General features: G+C 43.3%; 1 protein-coding gene across 2 annotated transcripts in view; it reads right to left on the reverse strand.

Moving 5' to 3' along the window:
* Positions 1 to 15,495, reverse strand: part of LOC118288991 (potassium voltage-gated channel subfamily C member 1-like) — an 81,937-nt gene that overhangs the window by 42,753 nt on the left and 23,689 nt on the right. For both annotated transcript variants that reach the window (XM_035615613.2, XM_035615615.2), the window contains exons 2-3: positions 1,955 to 2,086; positions 404 to 1,265 (exon numbers count right to left, since the gene is read on the reverse strand). In XM_035615613.2, coding sequence (XP_035471506.1) covers positions 404 to 1,265; positions 1,955 to 2,086 — 994 coding nt within the window. The remainder of the gene's footprint in view (positions 1 to 403; positions 1,266 to 1,954; positions 2,087 to 15,495) is intronic.

Here is a 15,495-nt window from a genome sequence, read left to right on the forward strand (position 1 = left end):
AAAATATACAAACATGACCTCTACTGCTCAATGACAGCCACATTCTAATTCAAGCCATGTACAGTAACTTGGACCATAGTAACAATGGATTTCAAGGATTATAAATTGGTGGTGGTTAGACGTAAGACGCAATACTGGTTTGTCTCGGGCTCTGATGATGGGCATTTTAAACTATTTTAAGACAGTTAATAAACTAAATCAGTGATCAAAATAAGTTTAACAATAATACAGAATAACAGAAATCTCCATGACAAGTTATGATCATGGGATTACGAGAGATATGTGAGGGTATGAATGTTGAACAAAAAGTGAAAGATTTGTTTAGTCCCTCACAAGCAGATCCATTGTTCTGGCGATTAAGTTGTTTACATACTCTCGCATATACACATGTTCAATCACTCACCTGCCCTGTTGATCTCAATGATCTCCTCCTGTGCCAGTGGGCAGTCTCCAGTACCCATCATGCTGCCAGATCCCACCATGCCTGGGCCGAGCACATTGCCCATCAGCCTGTGAGGAGAGGCGGTTGCCATGGCCAGGGCGTCTGGCTTGCAGTAGTTGGGGCTGCCTGGCTGTGGTGCTCGCGGGATGTGCTTGTTCCTCTTCTTGGGGAGCTTCTGCTTGGCCATGGCCAGGGAGTAATACATGCCGAAGTTGTTGACAATGACGGGCACAGGCATGGCAATGGTCAGCACACCCGCCAAAGCGCAGAGGGCACCCACCAGCATTCCCGACCACGTCTCAGGGTACATATCCCCATAGCCGAGTGTGGTCATGGTCACCACAGCCCACCAGAAGCCAATGGGGATGTTCTTAAAGTTGGTGTGGGCCGCGGCCGTCGGATCATCTGGGTCGGCGCCAATGCGTTCAGCGTAGTAGATCATTGTAGCAAAGATGAGGACGCCCAGCGCCAGGAAGATAATGAGCAGCAGAAACTCGTTGGTGCTCGCCCGCAGAGTGTGGCCCAGGACTCGCAAACCAACAAAGTGGCGGGTCAACTTGAATATACGCAGGATTCGGACAAAGCGCACCACACGCAGGAAGCTCAGCGCATCTTTGGCTGTTTTTGAGGAGAGGCCACTCAGCGCCACCTCCAGGTAAAATGGCACAATGGCCACAAAGTCTATGATGTTAAGGGCGCTGCGGAAGAACTCTGCCTTGTCAGGGCAGAAGATGACGCGCAGCATCACCTCAATGGTGAACCAGATGACACAGACGCCCTCCACATATGTCAGCCAGCCATCCGTGACCACCTCATACACTATCTGCAGGGAGGAAGAAAACAATCAAGGATTAATTCGTTTTCTCATGCCCCATCTCATTTATTTATTCATGACAAGGTATATGCGTATTTGCATAAGCTCTATGGTCCCTCTATTTTCTCACTTTACATTACAAATTGTGTGTTTACAAACTCTATCCAGTAAAAATACATAACTCGCATCAGGGCAGTCCTACATAACCCCCCTCCGTCTTTTCTGCATCTGGTACAATACAATACTTTTCTATTCGGATGAGGTTGATGTTTATTGGACATCGTCCATGCAAAGTAAATATAATAAACTTGAGTATAAACTACACTAACTTTATTATTTATGAGCAGTGCATCTCAGCCTGCAAAAACAATTGTGTAATGACTTTTATGGATCTGGAGGCGCTTTATCAAGTTAAAAAAGAAAAAGAAAACTGTGGATATTCCATCAGGGTAATCTCTGCTCAGGCTGAGACGTATCATGGGATATGTATGATTGAGCATTTCTGGAGGTTGACCCATCTGAGGGAGGAAAAATCAGGATATCCCAACCTCGGCTACTTCTTCATTTTCTTTTAATCCGTCTCTCACAAATCTCCCTACTATATCAACGAGCAGTACCCAGTTTGCTGGAGTGTCACTTAAAGTGTTGCATTAACATCTCAAAGACTGACAAACTAATCCACAGAAACTTCACCGTACCTCCTCATGCGTCACATTGCCGATGGTGACATTCTCTGTTTTGTTGTAGATGGTGTTGAAGGCTTCGTGAGTCTCCAGGCAGAAGGTGGAGATGGAGAGCAGGATGAAGAAGAGTGAGCCAAATGCCACATACTGCAGGGAGAGAAACAGACAGAGGGGTCATGGAAATATTGCAGGTCGCACATGAACCATATATTCAAGACGGACAACAGGAAACTGTCACACCTCCACAGCAACACTGTAGGTGCAACAACATTTTTCTGGCTAGTCTAGGCCTTTGTCTTTAGTATTTTGGTTTTCATGTGATTGCTGCTGCTGGAGGAGGAGGAGGAGGGGTTTGGGCCATTGCAGTATGTGGAAAGAAGTGGTTATGCTGACAGGCTGCAGATAGGGGGCGCCACGGACCCACTGAGGAGAGTGGAGGAATGCTGTTAACTCAGCGCAAACGGCTTGAGTGCTGCAATCCCACTGATAACAGCACAGTCAGAGAGATAGAGGGAGGGAGGAGAGGATGATGGATGGATGGAGCGTGTAAAAGAAATGAGGTACACAGGATGTGTGTGTGTGTGTGTGTGTGTGTGTGTGTCTGTGTGTTGTACACAGTAAATGTAAAGAGAGAATACGAGGGCACATAAACAATAAAGGGAATGAGCAGATTTATGCATTACTGTGAGCAACATTATGAAAACAGACAATATGTAACTTAGAACTGAGATAAATATTAATTATTTGCATGTGTGTGTGTGTGTGTGTGTGTAAAATCCTTCATATATGTTTCAGTGTCATGTTCTGCATAGCGTTGCTCAGGGGTTTCTTTTGTGATCTCCTCTGCGCCACAGCCTCCCCCTGCCACTTGCCCTCCAATCTCTTTGCCCCTGTGTTTTTTCTACCCTGATGTTCATTTTCAGCAGTGTCCCGCCTCTCGATAATGAAAATACTGAGGTCAACCATTCTGATCCACCACCACTTTTTACTGTTGAGATGTTTACATGTTTGGCATCATCTGCACATGAGCAACCGACACTAACTTTGGAGCAAAATTAAACCGTTGCTGGGGAAGAGCATGATCACATTTTTCATGAAAAAAAGCGGCACTTACTGTCGAATTGCTTGTTTTATTTGGGCAACGACAAAAGCTACGAGCCCAAAATTCAGACAGAGGCTAATACTGTCAGCAAAAATATCTGGCACATCCGGTAGTTGCACAGCATTAGCATTCATTAGAAATTGTGTTTTTTCCATCTTTTCCGTCCAATAGTGTGTGTGCGTGTGTGTGTGTGTGTGTGTGTGTGTCTGTGTCTGTGTGTGTGTGTGTCTGTGTGTGTGTGTGTGTGTGTGCAATTGCCTGTTAGGTCAACGATGAAGGTCGACTTCCTGTTCTGTGTGTATGCATGTCTACTGACATGCCCTATACAACCAACATATGCAGTGCTTTCATGTTGTCGTGTGCGTACGTGTGTGTTCATACTTAAAATGAACCACTGTATGTGTTTGCTTAAGTGTTTACATGTGTTAGAATGCTTTGTGTGTGTGTGTGTGTGTGTGTGTGCGCACGCGCGCTCGTCAGCTCTGCGATGAAGACGGACTGATGAGAACTTCCTCTAATCCTCAGGGAGCACATAAAGTCCCACAGCTTATTATCATGGTCTAATTTAACACTGCTATCCAGAGCTGCCCTGGATACACTCCACACACACACTTGAACATTTTAGGAGTGTTGGCGAGTTATGAAAAGCAGAAACAGAATGCTACACAGCAAAAACATCCTCTCATTTCACTTCACAATGTGTTCTTTCTTTAAAAAAAAATCACAAAAACTGAAAAGTGATTTTTGCATAAATATGTCACCTTTAAATAGAGAGTGAAAGGCTCGAGAGTGCCACTTCCTCTCGGTTGTGTTGTGTTACAGTGATACAGACTGTGTGTTCTCCTGTCTCCTCTTACACAGCACTGCAAAGCATTATATTGTGTGAGTTTGTGTCAGAGAGGGAAGAAGACATGGAGACAGAAGCCTATTTACGAAAGTTCAGTTATAAAAATATCAAAAGAACTTTTTTAAATTGAATTATTTTATCTCAAGCTACAACCAAATGTCCAGTCAAAGACTGTTCACTGCGATCGCAAATACATATGTGTCAGTGTGCAGCAGCGGCACTGCTCAGAGCATGGGAGCCCTACTTTACGTCGGCAACAGCAGCAAAAGAAAAGATCTTGCTCATGTTTGTCATATGACACTGAAGTCCATATTCAGTCGCCAGTGCTGCAGCACTAATTCTACCTACCAGGAGCCAATTCTTTGCAGCGGTGGACATCATGTGACACAGCTGTGACATATTTCCATGGATGAACGCTACAGGCCCTTACATGAAAAAACAATGCCTTGCTTGCATTATGTGCAGTAGACGTTGAGAAAAACCTCAACTTCTCCAGGGGCATGGCAGGCATTATCCAATCAATTCATGATAATGCGAATACAGGTCCTGCCTGACATCAAACAAGGAATGAGCCTGGGGAGAGGAGGCAGAGGCAGCTAGCGAAACTGGTATGTGTTTAACTGGTTATGGTATTTATTAAGCGCATACTTCCCTTTAGCTTTGCATGGACAGCTAGCATAGCACACTGGCACGAAACCCAGCTGCGCTGTGATTTTTAGTTTTTACACACTGGTGCCTGTATTGGTCATTTAACAACAAAAAAATTGACGATTTTTTGTAAAATATACGGTATCTAAGGGTCTTGACGGCAGGCCCTCTGACTGTGTCTGTGCTTGGCCTAAATAGGGTTTCTGGCTACAATACTGGCTGTGCACAAAAGCTGGTATAGGTTAGTGGGTTACACCACTGACTTTTTGGTTTAGAACATTGGGTGGTTTGATTCCCGGTCCTGGTAAGGCCTAACCTTTAGGCAAGGCCCTTAATGCTAACTGCATTCCTCTGAAATGAGAGAAAACCCCAAAAATGTGTGTAAATCGCTGTGGACAAAATCATCAGCAAAATAAATGTAATGTAATAATGTAATGTAACCATACTCACCAGTGATGAGGATTAAAACACTGCGTGAGGCAGTAGGTTTGGTGGTGCACTGAGCTTAATGCTAACAACCTGCATGTTAACAATGACAATATACACTGTTGTCATTTTTTAAATTTTTTTTATGGTGGGGCAGTTTTGTTTATACACAGGCAAATGCAGGTGACAAGATTTACATTACTGCCAAAAAACCCATGCTCTTTAATAACGTAATCTTTGTCAAATTCCTTCCTCCTGCTTGAAGAGCAGTAACTTGCTGATGCTGTCGCTCTTCTTGGGAGGACAGTCTCTTCCTGCCAGTCGTCTCAAACTATTCCGCTGATCTTCCAGTTGGCAGGAACACACAAGGAGGCAATGTGAAAGTAAAGAAAGAAACATGTTTCTGGCAAGTGAATATAGATGTAAACAGTGCAGGATTCAAAATACTTCAAAAGTTGCCATTGCAAATATTTATTTTTAGGTCAGAAATTAATTCAACACGTCTGTTGGGCCTCATGGGTACACACTTTTTGTTTGGTGAGTAACACTGGATATAAGCAGAGACATGTTTACAGGAAAACATGTGTAGGCTTGCCACCATGCTAACATTTGCACAAGTAGCACTTGAACAGAATGTACAGCTAAGGCTGAGATACTTTATCATGACCCAAAATCCTTGGCCTCAGTGACACTGAGGCCTGCAAATGTTAATTTTGTCTTCAAACATAGCGTATGCAGCTGAGATTATGGTTTCTGTTGTAAGATCAAAGCTCACACCACGAGTTCTGTGGGAAAGTTTCCACCAGCAAACTGCTTCCCAAATATGTCTGGCTGACACAGTCTGCACTGCCAGACACAGTGGCAGATAACCATCAACCATTTGGTATCATAGTTGGCTGGTAAAATATTGTCAAAGTCTGGCTGGGTAATATCAGGGCTTTAACCTCCATTGTTGCCAGCTAACTTTGCCGTTTTGACTTTCACAAAACCCACATGAAGACTGGCACACTTTTTTCCAAGTGAAAACAATTCACCAACAATACAATAAATTATCTGTCATCTCTGGGAGTGACTCAGGTTTTCCAACATTATGAAACTGGGTCATTTTAACCAGAGGAGATGGCATGGTAACTGCGTGACTAACCTGCTCCATCCATGATCCAATCAAAACCTGTCATCCTAACTACTGACCAATCAGATCACTTCTACAGCATAAAGGCTGTAGGAGGACAAAATACGGAGTTTACTCTTGTGACAAGAAACATCAAGAGAATCGTTTGATTTGATGAACGACACAAGTCAGATTCAAGACATAATCAATAAAACCATGTGGCTTTGTTTGACTGCACTGTAAACAGATACACAAGCTGCCTGTCTGCTGTACTACTTTATGATAACGCAGCAGCTCCGCGATTGTTTGATATTAACTTAAACTGCACTAACTGCAAAGGAAAGTGTCATCAAAATATCCAAGGCTGAGATTTTTTAAATTAAAACTTTAACCTTTAATCAATTGTTTCTTATACTATTGATGAATACGCTTGATTTTATATATTTTATAATTTACATGTATGTGTACACCAATCATCCACAACATTAAAACCAGTATGGCTGAAATGGTTCATTCTGAGCTGTCTGTAATGTTTTGAAACTTTTTTTTTACAGCAAGAAGGTTCTGGGTTCGAATCCCGGTTCAACCAGGGCCTTTCTGTGTGGAGTTTGCATGTTCTCCCCGTGTATGCGTGGGTTCTCTCCGGGTTCTCCGGCTTCCTCCCACAGTCCAAAGACATGCAGAATTGAGTTAGGTTCATTGGAGACTCTAAATTGACCGTAGGTGTGAATGTGAGAGTGAATGGTTGTTCGTCTCTGTATGTGGCCCTGCGATAGGCTGGCGAACTGTCCAGGGTGTACCCTGCCTCTCGTCCAATGTTAGCTGGGATTGGCTCCAGCGACCCCCCGCGACCCTTAAATGGATAAAGCGGTAGACGATGAATGAATGAATATAATACCAGGGTTGGGTTATATAGCCTCAAAATTATATCACGATAGTTCAGGGAAATTTGCGATAACAATATTTATGACAATATAGAAAAAACATACTGAACAACATTATAATGGAGATTGCATCATGCAAGCTGCAGCATTTATTAGTGCAAACTAAATTAAGGGCATTTTCCTTCTTTTTCAACTAGCTAGCTACTGTACAATAACCAGTGCAAGGTGGCAACACCTGTCTTCTGGATACTTCAGCAACTAATTTGTGTTGTGAGAGGAGGTGGAGATCCCATCGTCCATCTCTATATACAGTTCATGGGTTAAACAGGGGTTCATCTCTTCCCTCCAACTACTTTCCTACCTGCTTCATCTTCACTGTCATGTTCCCTCTCCTCTGTCAGTCATACAGACTGACCTACTTCTCTTTCCTTACCTCATCCCCTGGGGTCTCATTTATAAAACTGTGCGTAGGATCCTTACTAAAATTGTACGTGCGCCCAAAAGCCAAAAACGGCTTACGCCAAAAAAAACGAGTGTGACAGTGAGTAGCGAGGTCTGGAGAAACAGATTCGGCTGAAGTAGTGAATTTGCAATAAATGCTGCAGCGTCTCAGGGGAGAGGAGAAGTTTCTCTGTGTTATGTGCCGCTGTTGAGGAAGTAAAAGTAGTTGGTCACCAGAGCGAGAGAAAAACAATTGCGAGCGCTCCGTGCCGTCCCCGGTCGAATGCCGCCCTGGGCCTACTTATAATCGCTCTTCTCACATTTACTTTCTACAATTTGACTGTACGCGTGGGTCGGAGTTTGCTTACAGGTGCGCACATTGTCCCGTCAAGTTTGTTTTTATAGATCACAACCCTGCTTGGGAAGACACACGCACAAACCTGGGCTGGAAAGTTTCGTACGCCACGTTTATAAAGGAGACACCTGGACAGTCTTCCCCTCATTCTTTGGCTTTACCTCTTCATAGTCTTCATCACTGACTATACCTTTGCCTTCCTGTCTCTGCAATTTTTTCCTCTACTTCTGTTTCTCTTTTTACACCTTTACCTTTCACTTACTGTAAGTTATTCCTTTTCTGTCAGCTCGAGCTCTTCTTCAATCTTGTCTTTCTTTCTTTCTTTCAGTGTACCTCATAAGTTTTGCTCTGAGCAACCCCAGCTATTTTCAGCAAAAATCTGCACCACCCGGCAGACGGACAATGTCATTAATTAGCTGGTGGACATGTATTGTTGCATTTAGCAGCAGTACACAGTCACATTTTTGTCTCGGGAGGCGATAGATGCTAAATTTAAGTGTTAGAGAAGAGAAAATATTGAATTTCCAATCACTAAGAGAACACCAAAACAAAAAAATATGACCACCCCTGCTGTTGGTCCATCGCATGCTGCCAACACAGCTCTGACCTGTGAAGGTGCCCTGACCGGATAGCACCGGAACAAAAACAAATCATTTTTGTTCACATTTTCAGTAAAATTTCTCGTTTTTTGACTTTTTAAGAAAATGCTGATGAACATCAGAGCAAATTCAGCGATTTACAATAACGGCCAAAGGTTTAGGCGCAAAGGGTTTATTTTCATGTTACTATCTCTTTCGGAGGCTGACAAATGAAGGTTTGGATGCCCTGCAGCAGCACTGGATCAATCTTCTCATCTGGCTCACTCACTAAAACCGTCCTTATCCCCCTTCTCAAACATCTCACCCTCACCCTGGGCAAGCAGGTCAGCAAGAACATCAAAAGAACATCAAATGGTGTCGACGTACAAAACTATTCTACGTGGCACAGGGGCTTGAAGGAAGATACAGGCGTATGTTGCATTCTGTCTTTAACTGGTCAAGTCCTATAAGTTGTGAGGTGGATCAGACGGACCCAGTCATGTCAGAGCCGCTCAGGTCTTTACAGCTGCACATTTCTCCCACATCCAACACATTGACCACTACACTGTTCATTTCCTTTTCCAGAGATCTTTGTCCCAAATAAAACTGAAAATTACCTGGCAACCGCAAAACAGCAGAGAGACAAAGTTAGCAACTTGCTGGTGAAGAAGACGACTGTTCAGCAGCGTTAGAGCCAGGTTATTTTAAGTTTTGCGTAGACCAAGTTCAAACAAAAAGAAAGTGAATATTGGATTTAATTTGACAGAGGGACAGAGACTAACAGGGACACCATTTGTCTGCTGGATGTTTAAACAGGCTCATTGATAGATGTACGATATGTGTATGGTGATCAGATGTTAGCGTTGTGTGTCTTACAGCTTTTCGGTCCTCTAGTGGTCAAAATTACTTCAGCGCAGCTACTAAAATATTTTGCTGACAGGAACCCCTCAGCTTTCAACTTAAGTAGTCTACACATCAGGGCAAAGACCCAAAAATAAAAGCATTTAAGTGGTCTCACTAAGATTTGCTTATGTTGGCACATTAGAAGGATTACCACTAAAACATCATCCGGTGACACAGAAGGTACTCATTACTTAAGTACTTGGCTAATAATGTCGATACTGAGAGGTGGAGAGAAGGAGTGGGGGCGGGGGCAAGTCAGCAAGGGAGAGGGATGTAAAGAAAGTAAGGAACGATAGAGAATGAAAGAAAAATCATTTTCTTTCAGACAAAAAGAAATCTTAGTCGAATGAAGATAATTGCAAGAAGGGGATGAAGCAGGGAAATTAAAGTGCTCTCAGCTTGGGAGGGAGGATCAAAAGCTTCTAATTAGAGTCATTTAACCTGGTCAGACTCGGGATCTGCGCCCAAACCCATTACACAGTTCCCACACTCACCTCTATGTCAGTGAAGAGAGGGCAAGAGGGAAAAATTGGAGAAGACAGCTACAGAAAGAGAACACTATGGGGCACCAAATGTAAGCTGTGACCTTCAGCTTGTGGATGGTGAGGGAGCAAAATACCACAAGTGTAAGCAACATAAGACTACAAGGACTGTTCACATGGGACAGAACTGTCTGTTTTTTCCAGTGAAGCACGTGCACCCTTGATCTCCCACATGAAATTCTTTGGAACATATAGTTCAGGTAAATGGTGGATGTGAGAAGCGCAGGACTTGGACACTTGAGCCTGGGTTCACATCCAGAATCCTGCCTGTGGGTAGATTTAGGCAAACAAAGAACTTTGGTTTAGGGTTGGGCAGGACAACCTCTGGTAAAACAAAGTTGAAAACTTGTTGTGGCTCGTTGCTAATGGCACTCTCATGGCCGTTTTCTGCATTTCAACCAGGAGCACAGTCTTTCCCATACCTTTGTTAATCCCTTTGTGAGCTCTTCCGTTAATCAAATGTTTCAGTCATCATCTTTCTGTCCAATTTATTGCTTAAATCTGCAGGATTATGTAAAGGTGATGGTAAGAAGTCCACCACAACAGAGACCAGGCCGTCCTCATGGCTTTCCATATTGAGCTGCAACCTACCGGTAAATCTAGTGCGGAAATCAAATCTAAATGTCAAATCAAATCTCAAGCCCATTCAGCGCTATTTACTACTGTAAATGTCAGTCAATATCTGTGACAATTCCCTCTATTGCTTCACGTTTTTACAAGAAACACGTAAATATGTGGAAATCAAATAACGCTCGGACATCTGTTTCACTGGGACTCTAAAGCTTCATTGTAGAGAAGTTGTTCAACATGACAATCAGCTTTTATGTAACTTGTGTATTTTAGCGGAGACCAGACAACTCTGTGATTCCGTTACATGAGTATGTTGAAATAATTGCAATTAGTTGTCTTGGAGTTATTGCTCCTGCTCGTCAGGCTACATTTGCATAAAGTGCATGCAGGAAGTAGGGATACCGAGGAGGCTGCATCATTTACCTTTAACAGGGCTTATACATTTAGTACTCCTGTATTTGTGGCAGGAAAGAGGTTTCACCCTGAGCTTTTTTATCATGTACAAACAAATTGAGCAAATAACTCAAAGTAACCAAAGAAAGCAGGGCACTGATCAGCCTGGGTGAAGCTGGGTGATAGTTTTAGCCATTTTCATGACTGAATACTACTGAATACGCGTAATTATAATCACAAAAATCAAATAGAAAAATCAATATCGGTCAGAAAAATCGCAATTCTATATTTTCCCCAAATCGTTCAGCCCTAAACAGTAGTGAAATGTTGTGGATATGTTTATAAAGAGCAACTTTCCTCTGCAGCAGCAAACATAATTCCACCAACAGTGTCATGCACCAACGTGGACACTTTTTGGTGCAGTCATTTTTTTCCGAATATGTTTAACAAATTATATTTTTAGAAAAGTGATGGGGACAAAATTGGCCATTTTAAAAACTGGTGGGTGCATGTGTGCAGCGTGCGAACTGATACTGCATCAATGACATCATATTTTCTCTTCTATTGCAGTGACGCAGCAGTTGGGATGTCCTCTCTTACACTGCAGAAAGCCCCCGCACCCCCTCCCCACACACACGCACAAACACACAGATACAGTGTCCCTTGTAAAGGTGACTTCACCACAAATAGTCCGGCTGTAGATTTCCATACTGCTTACTCCCCAGGGATGAGGTGACAGCAGTATGTGTTCACACACACACACACACACACACACACACACACACACACACTTAAAGTGTGACTCACACGTGAGACTCGAAGTGGACAGCATGTGTGTATACGTGAGCGAGTGACAGGTAAAAGAAAGACATGGCGGATGGAGGTTTAGGTGACAGACAACCTGCATGTGATCTGCTTTGTAGCTGTAAATTGTCTCAGACAGAAGGAAGTGGTGCAGAGCATTACTCCTCAGTGTGCTACAGTAACCGGGTGGATTCTTCCTCCTGATCTCCCCCTCCTGTTCCACTTACCCTCTTTACACTCATTCATCATTTGCTCTTTATTCATCCTCACTGCTGTCTCTGTTTTGTCTGCTTCCTTCCCTCCGGCCGGCCTTTGTTGTCTCGTTCTTCCTTCACTTCCTCTCTCCCTGTTGTTCACAGATGGTTTCATGCAGGAGGTGTCAAAGATCAGCTTCAGCACAAATAAAAACACTGTCCTGACAATGTTATGGGCCCAATGGATATTACTGTATAATGGATTTAAAGGAGCTTATCAATCATAACCTTTATTTGTCTCACATTTGTCCAACAGTCTGGGCACAATTTGAACATCTCTTTCAAGCTCTCTTTTTCAAATTATTTATAATTACTTTATCAATTTGTATATACATTATACTAAAAGACAAGCATCAAGAGGCAGGTGGATGCAGCCAGAAGGAGGTTGTGAAAGCTGCAGAGTGTGCAAATGGGAACAGGGATAATGATTTTCGATGAACCTGGACATTAAGTCCTCCAACATACTGAGAAGGTCAGCAACTGAACTTTTACAAAAATATATTATTTCCTCAATTAATCAAATAAATGTCTGAAAATCCAATCCATAGATCATTTTCCTCCACTCATGCAAGGCTGGGTCACAGTGGTAGCAGAGCAGGATTGTTTCAGACATCCCTCTCCCCAGCCACGCTTTCCAGCTTCTCCTGGGGGATTCCAAGCCATTACCAGGCGAGATGGGATATAATCCCTCCAGCAAGTTCTGGTCTATCCTAGGGTCTCCTTCCATTTGGGTGCGCCCAAAAATCCTCCAAAGCAAGATGCCAAGGATGAATAAAAAAGGCATTGTTAAAGGTCCACACTTCTTCAATTGGTTCCATTTGACACAAAAGAGAAGTGGCTCTACTGAGCCCAGGCACCCTATGGAGGAAACACAATCCGGCCAGTTGTATCCATCTATCTATCTATTCTTCCCACCGTTACCCAAAGCTCATAACCATAGTTGAGGGTGGGAGAGTATATTGACGGCGGCTCAGCTCCTTCCTCACTTCAATGTCTGGTACAGTACCTACATTACTGCTGAAGCGGCGGGAATGTGCTTGCCCATCTCCTGCATCTTCCCCTCACTCGTGAGCAGGACCAAGATATCTCCATGATTCTCCACCTTAATGGTGTAAAGGGGTTTGAGTGTCTTGGTAATCCTGGGAGCTGTGTTGTCCAGGGCAGTAGTTCGTAGTAGGTACACCCAAGGAAAATTGATCGCAGGGGAGATGGCAGACTTAGACCAACTCAGAATTACAGATGACATCTTACGTTTGTGCTGTGGGATATCGCCCGGTTCGTCTTCACAGATTAGTCCTTGGGACATGGAATGTTATTGAAAAAAAAATTGTTCAACTATTTCCCAAGTTGATATCTTCAAATTGCTTGTAAACAACAGGCTTAAAGCCAAAGCTATTCAGTGTGCCTCACATTCGAAAAGCTGGAAGCCAGAGAGGTTTTGGTTTAAAAATGTTTAAATCGACACAACCAGGAATTGATTATCAAATTTCAATTGCCAAATTGGTTAATCAAGTTGTTTCATCTCTAATACTGAGACATTTACCATTAAAAAACATCTGACTGTCATGTTACCCTTGGCCCTCAGAGGCTCCAAAAGTCAGTTTGTGTGTCAGTATTCCTCACTAAATTAGTGTTTTTACCAAATCACCACAAGCAGGGAACCATGTAATCAATTACAAGACCCTACATGATACATATAACTTGAACAACCAGCAAACGCAAAAGGAACCAGCAGACAACAAAACACACTGAGAACACACAGCAATTCCGTTTTCACCTCAGTTAAATATACAAAGTTGGGCTCAAGTTCAACCTAAAGTTCCAGTAGAACTAGAGTCCATATCTCAGTTCAAAATGTTAATTAGCCAATAAACCTGTTGGCCAACAAAAACAGAACTGAGTGAGCACTTTGTCCATCCCTAGAGAAGCTGATGATGATCGGAAGAGTAAAATGAGAAAGCTCAAAATTCTTTGACACGTCACCAATGGTTGGTGAGCTGAGTAGTGCTGGGAAAAAAATCAACAGACTAATCCTTCCAACTAGTATTTTTGTGAGTATGATACAAATTGAGATCGCATAGGTACAGGCTGAAAGAAATAATCGCTGACACAATGCAACTGCTTTGCTTGCAAATATGTGTCCTCAAAAGTCATTACATCTCATATTTGAAGGTTTCAGAAATCATCTCGCTGTTGCATTCACTCGCACTTTGTCAAAATGGTGAAGAATTTAGTAAGCGCTGCTCAGAGCCACCAACGTCAAAGGTTCCAACTTTTGGAACCAGTGACTTTTGCAATTCTTTGGAGCTGCACCAACACCAGAGTTTTTCGGGGTAAATGCGTGGAACCAGTGCAAGATTAGGGACATATCAGTGGAAAAGTGCTGTACTGTTGTTCATCGAAAAAATATTTCCGGCACATTACTTTCCCTAAAACCAAACCTTGTTGTTTTTGCATTAATGTGGGTTGGGCTCTAATTAACACATGTAACCTCCAAACATATATTGCATTGGACTATATATTACATACTCTATATCTAAGAAATGGCCCTAGACAGGTTTCTGGCTAAGGACCACACTACCTCTGTCATTAATTCCTTTAATGCCTCCTTTCCCACTCCCTTCTTCGACCCTCTCTGCCTTCGTACCTCCTCAGCGAGTTTGGACAGAGCAGCTCACTATAGCGAGCCAGCCCCAGTCGTGCATAAACCTCCCCAAGCACTCTGGTAGTAATTGCAATCCAGCCTTCACCATACGTATGCGTAAGCAAAGCTGGACCACACTGAATCAGCAAGGAGGGTGGTGGCGGTGGTGGTAGAGGGAAGAGGATCGATAGGATTCTTTTGGATGAAAAACAAAAGAGCTTTGATGTCTTTTCATTATGAATCGATAGATTCAATCTCATCAATCATCAACACATCTCCATAAGTCATAAATAAAGCCAGTCAGCAGTGGAGGAGCATGGGGTGTCTTGTTTCCCCAGCACCGCAGTATGCACAGGTGGTGCACGCTTGGAGAAGATCTTGCTTGCATTGGAGCTCATTTGGGTCGGATGTGTGTATGACAAGAGTGCAGGGCGGGTGGAGGGAGAGCAGACAAGTTACAAGCTAATGTAATGCCTGAAGCTCCCTACTGTGCTATGATGACACGGACCAACGGATAACCAAGGTAGAACAATCAGGGAGGAAAGCAGCAGGAGGAAGAGGGGAAGATGTGCTGTCACAAAGCAACCAGGCCCTGGCACTGAACGACCACCCATCCGTACACTAGCTACAGCACTGAAACAGCCTCAAGTCACACAGTAAAACCTGCTGTGTGCTTATCCATCGAGTCCACTTGGTGGGTTTAACAGGCCAAAAGGGCTTTTTAAATTTAGTGTGTGTATTTTTATGGTGGACAAAAAGGGACATTTTGAAAACAGGAGGAGGAAGAACACTTACCAAACAAGAACAACTCAAACAAAATAAGCAGGAAACCTCATAGAGAGACATGGGAAATGAGAGCTGTATTTTCTTCCTCCTGCTCTGCTGTAGTGCTGCTCCAAGTCACAGATTGTTGCAGTGCTACACCCGCTGCAGAGGTAGCTCAAACACATTAGGGAGGATTCACGGAGCTCAGCCAAACAGTGCACCAGGCTGCCAAATGCCAGAATCATGGCCAAAAGTGAACAGCGCACGCACAAGGGCGATAGAACCGGCC

Source organism: Scophthalmus maximus, chromosome 17 (genome assembly GCF_022379125.1).
Source record: "Scophthalmus maximus strain ysfricsl-2021 chromosome 17, ASM2237912v1, whole genome shotgun sequence".
In the NCBI taxonomy this organism is placed as follows: domain Eukaryota; kingdom Metazoa; phylum Chordata; class Actinopteri; order Pleuronectiformes; family Scophthalmidae; genus Scophthalmus; species Scophthalmus maximus.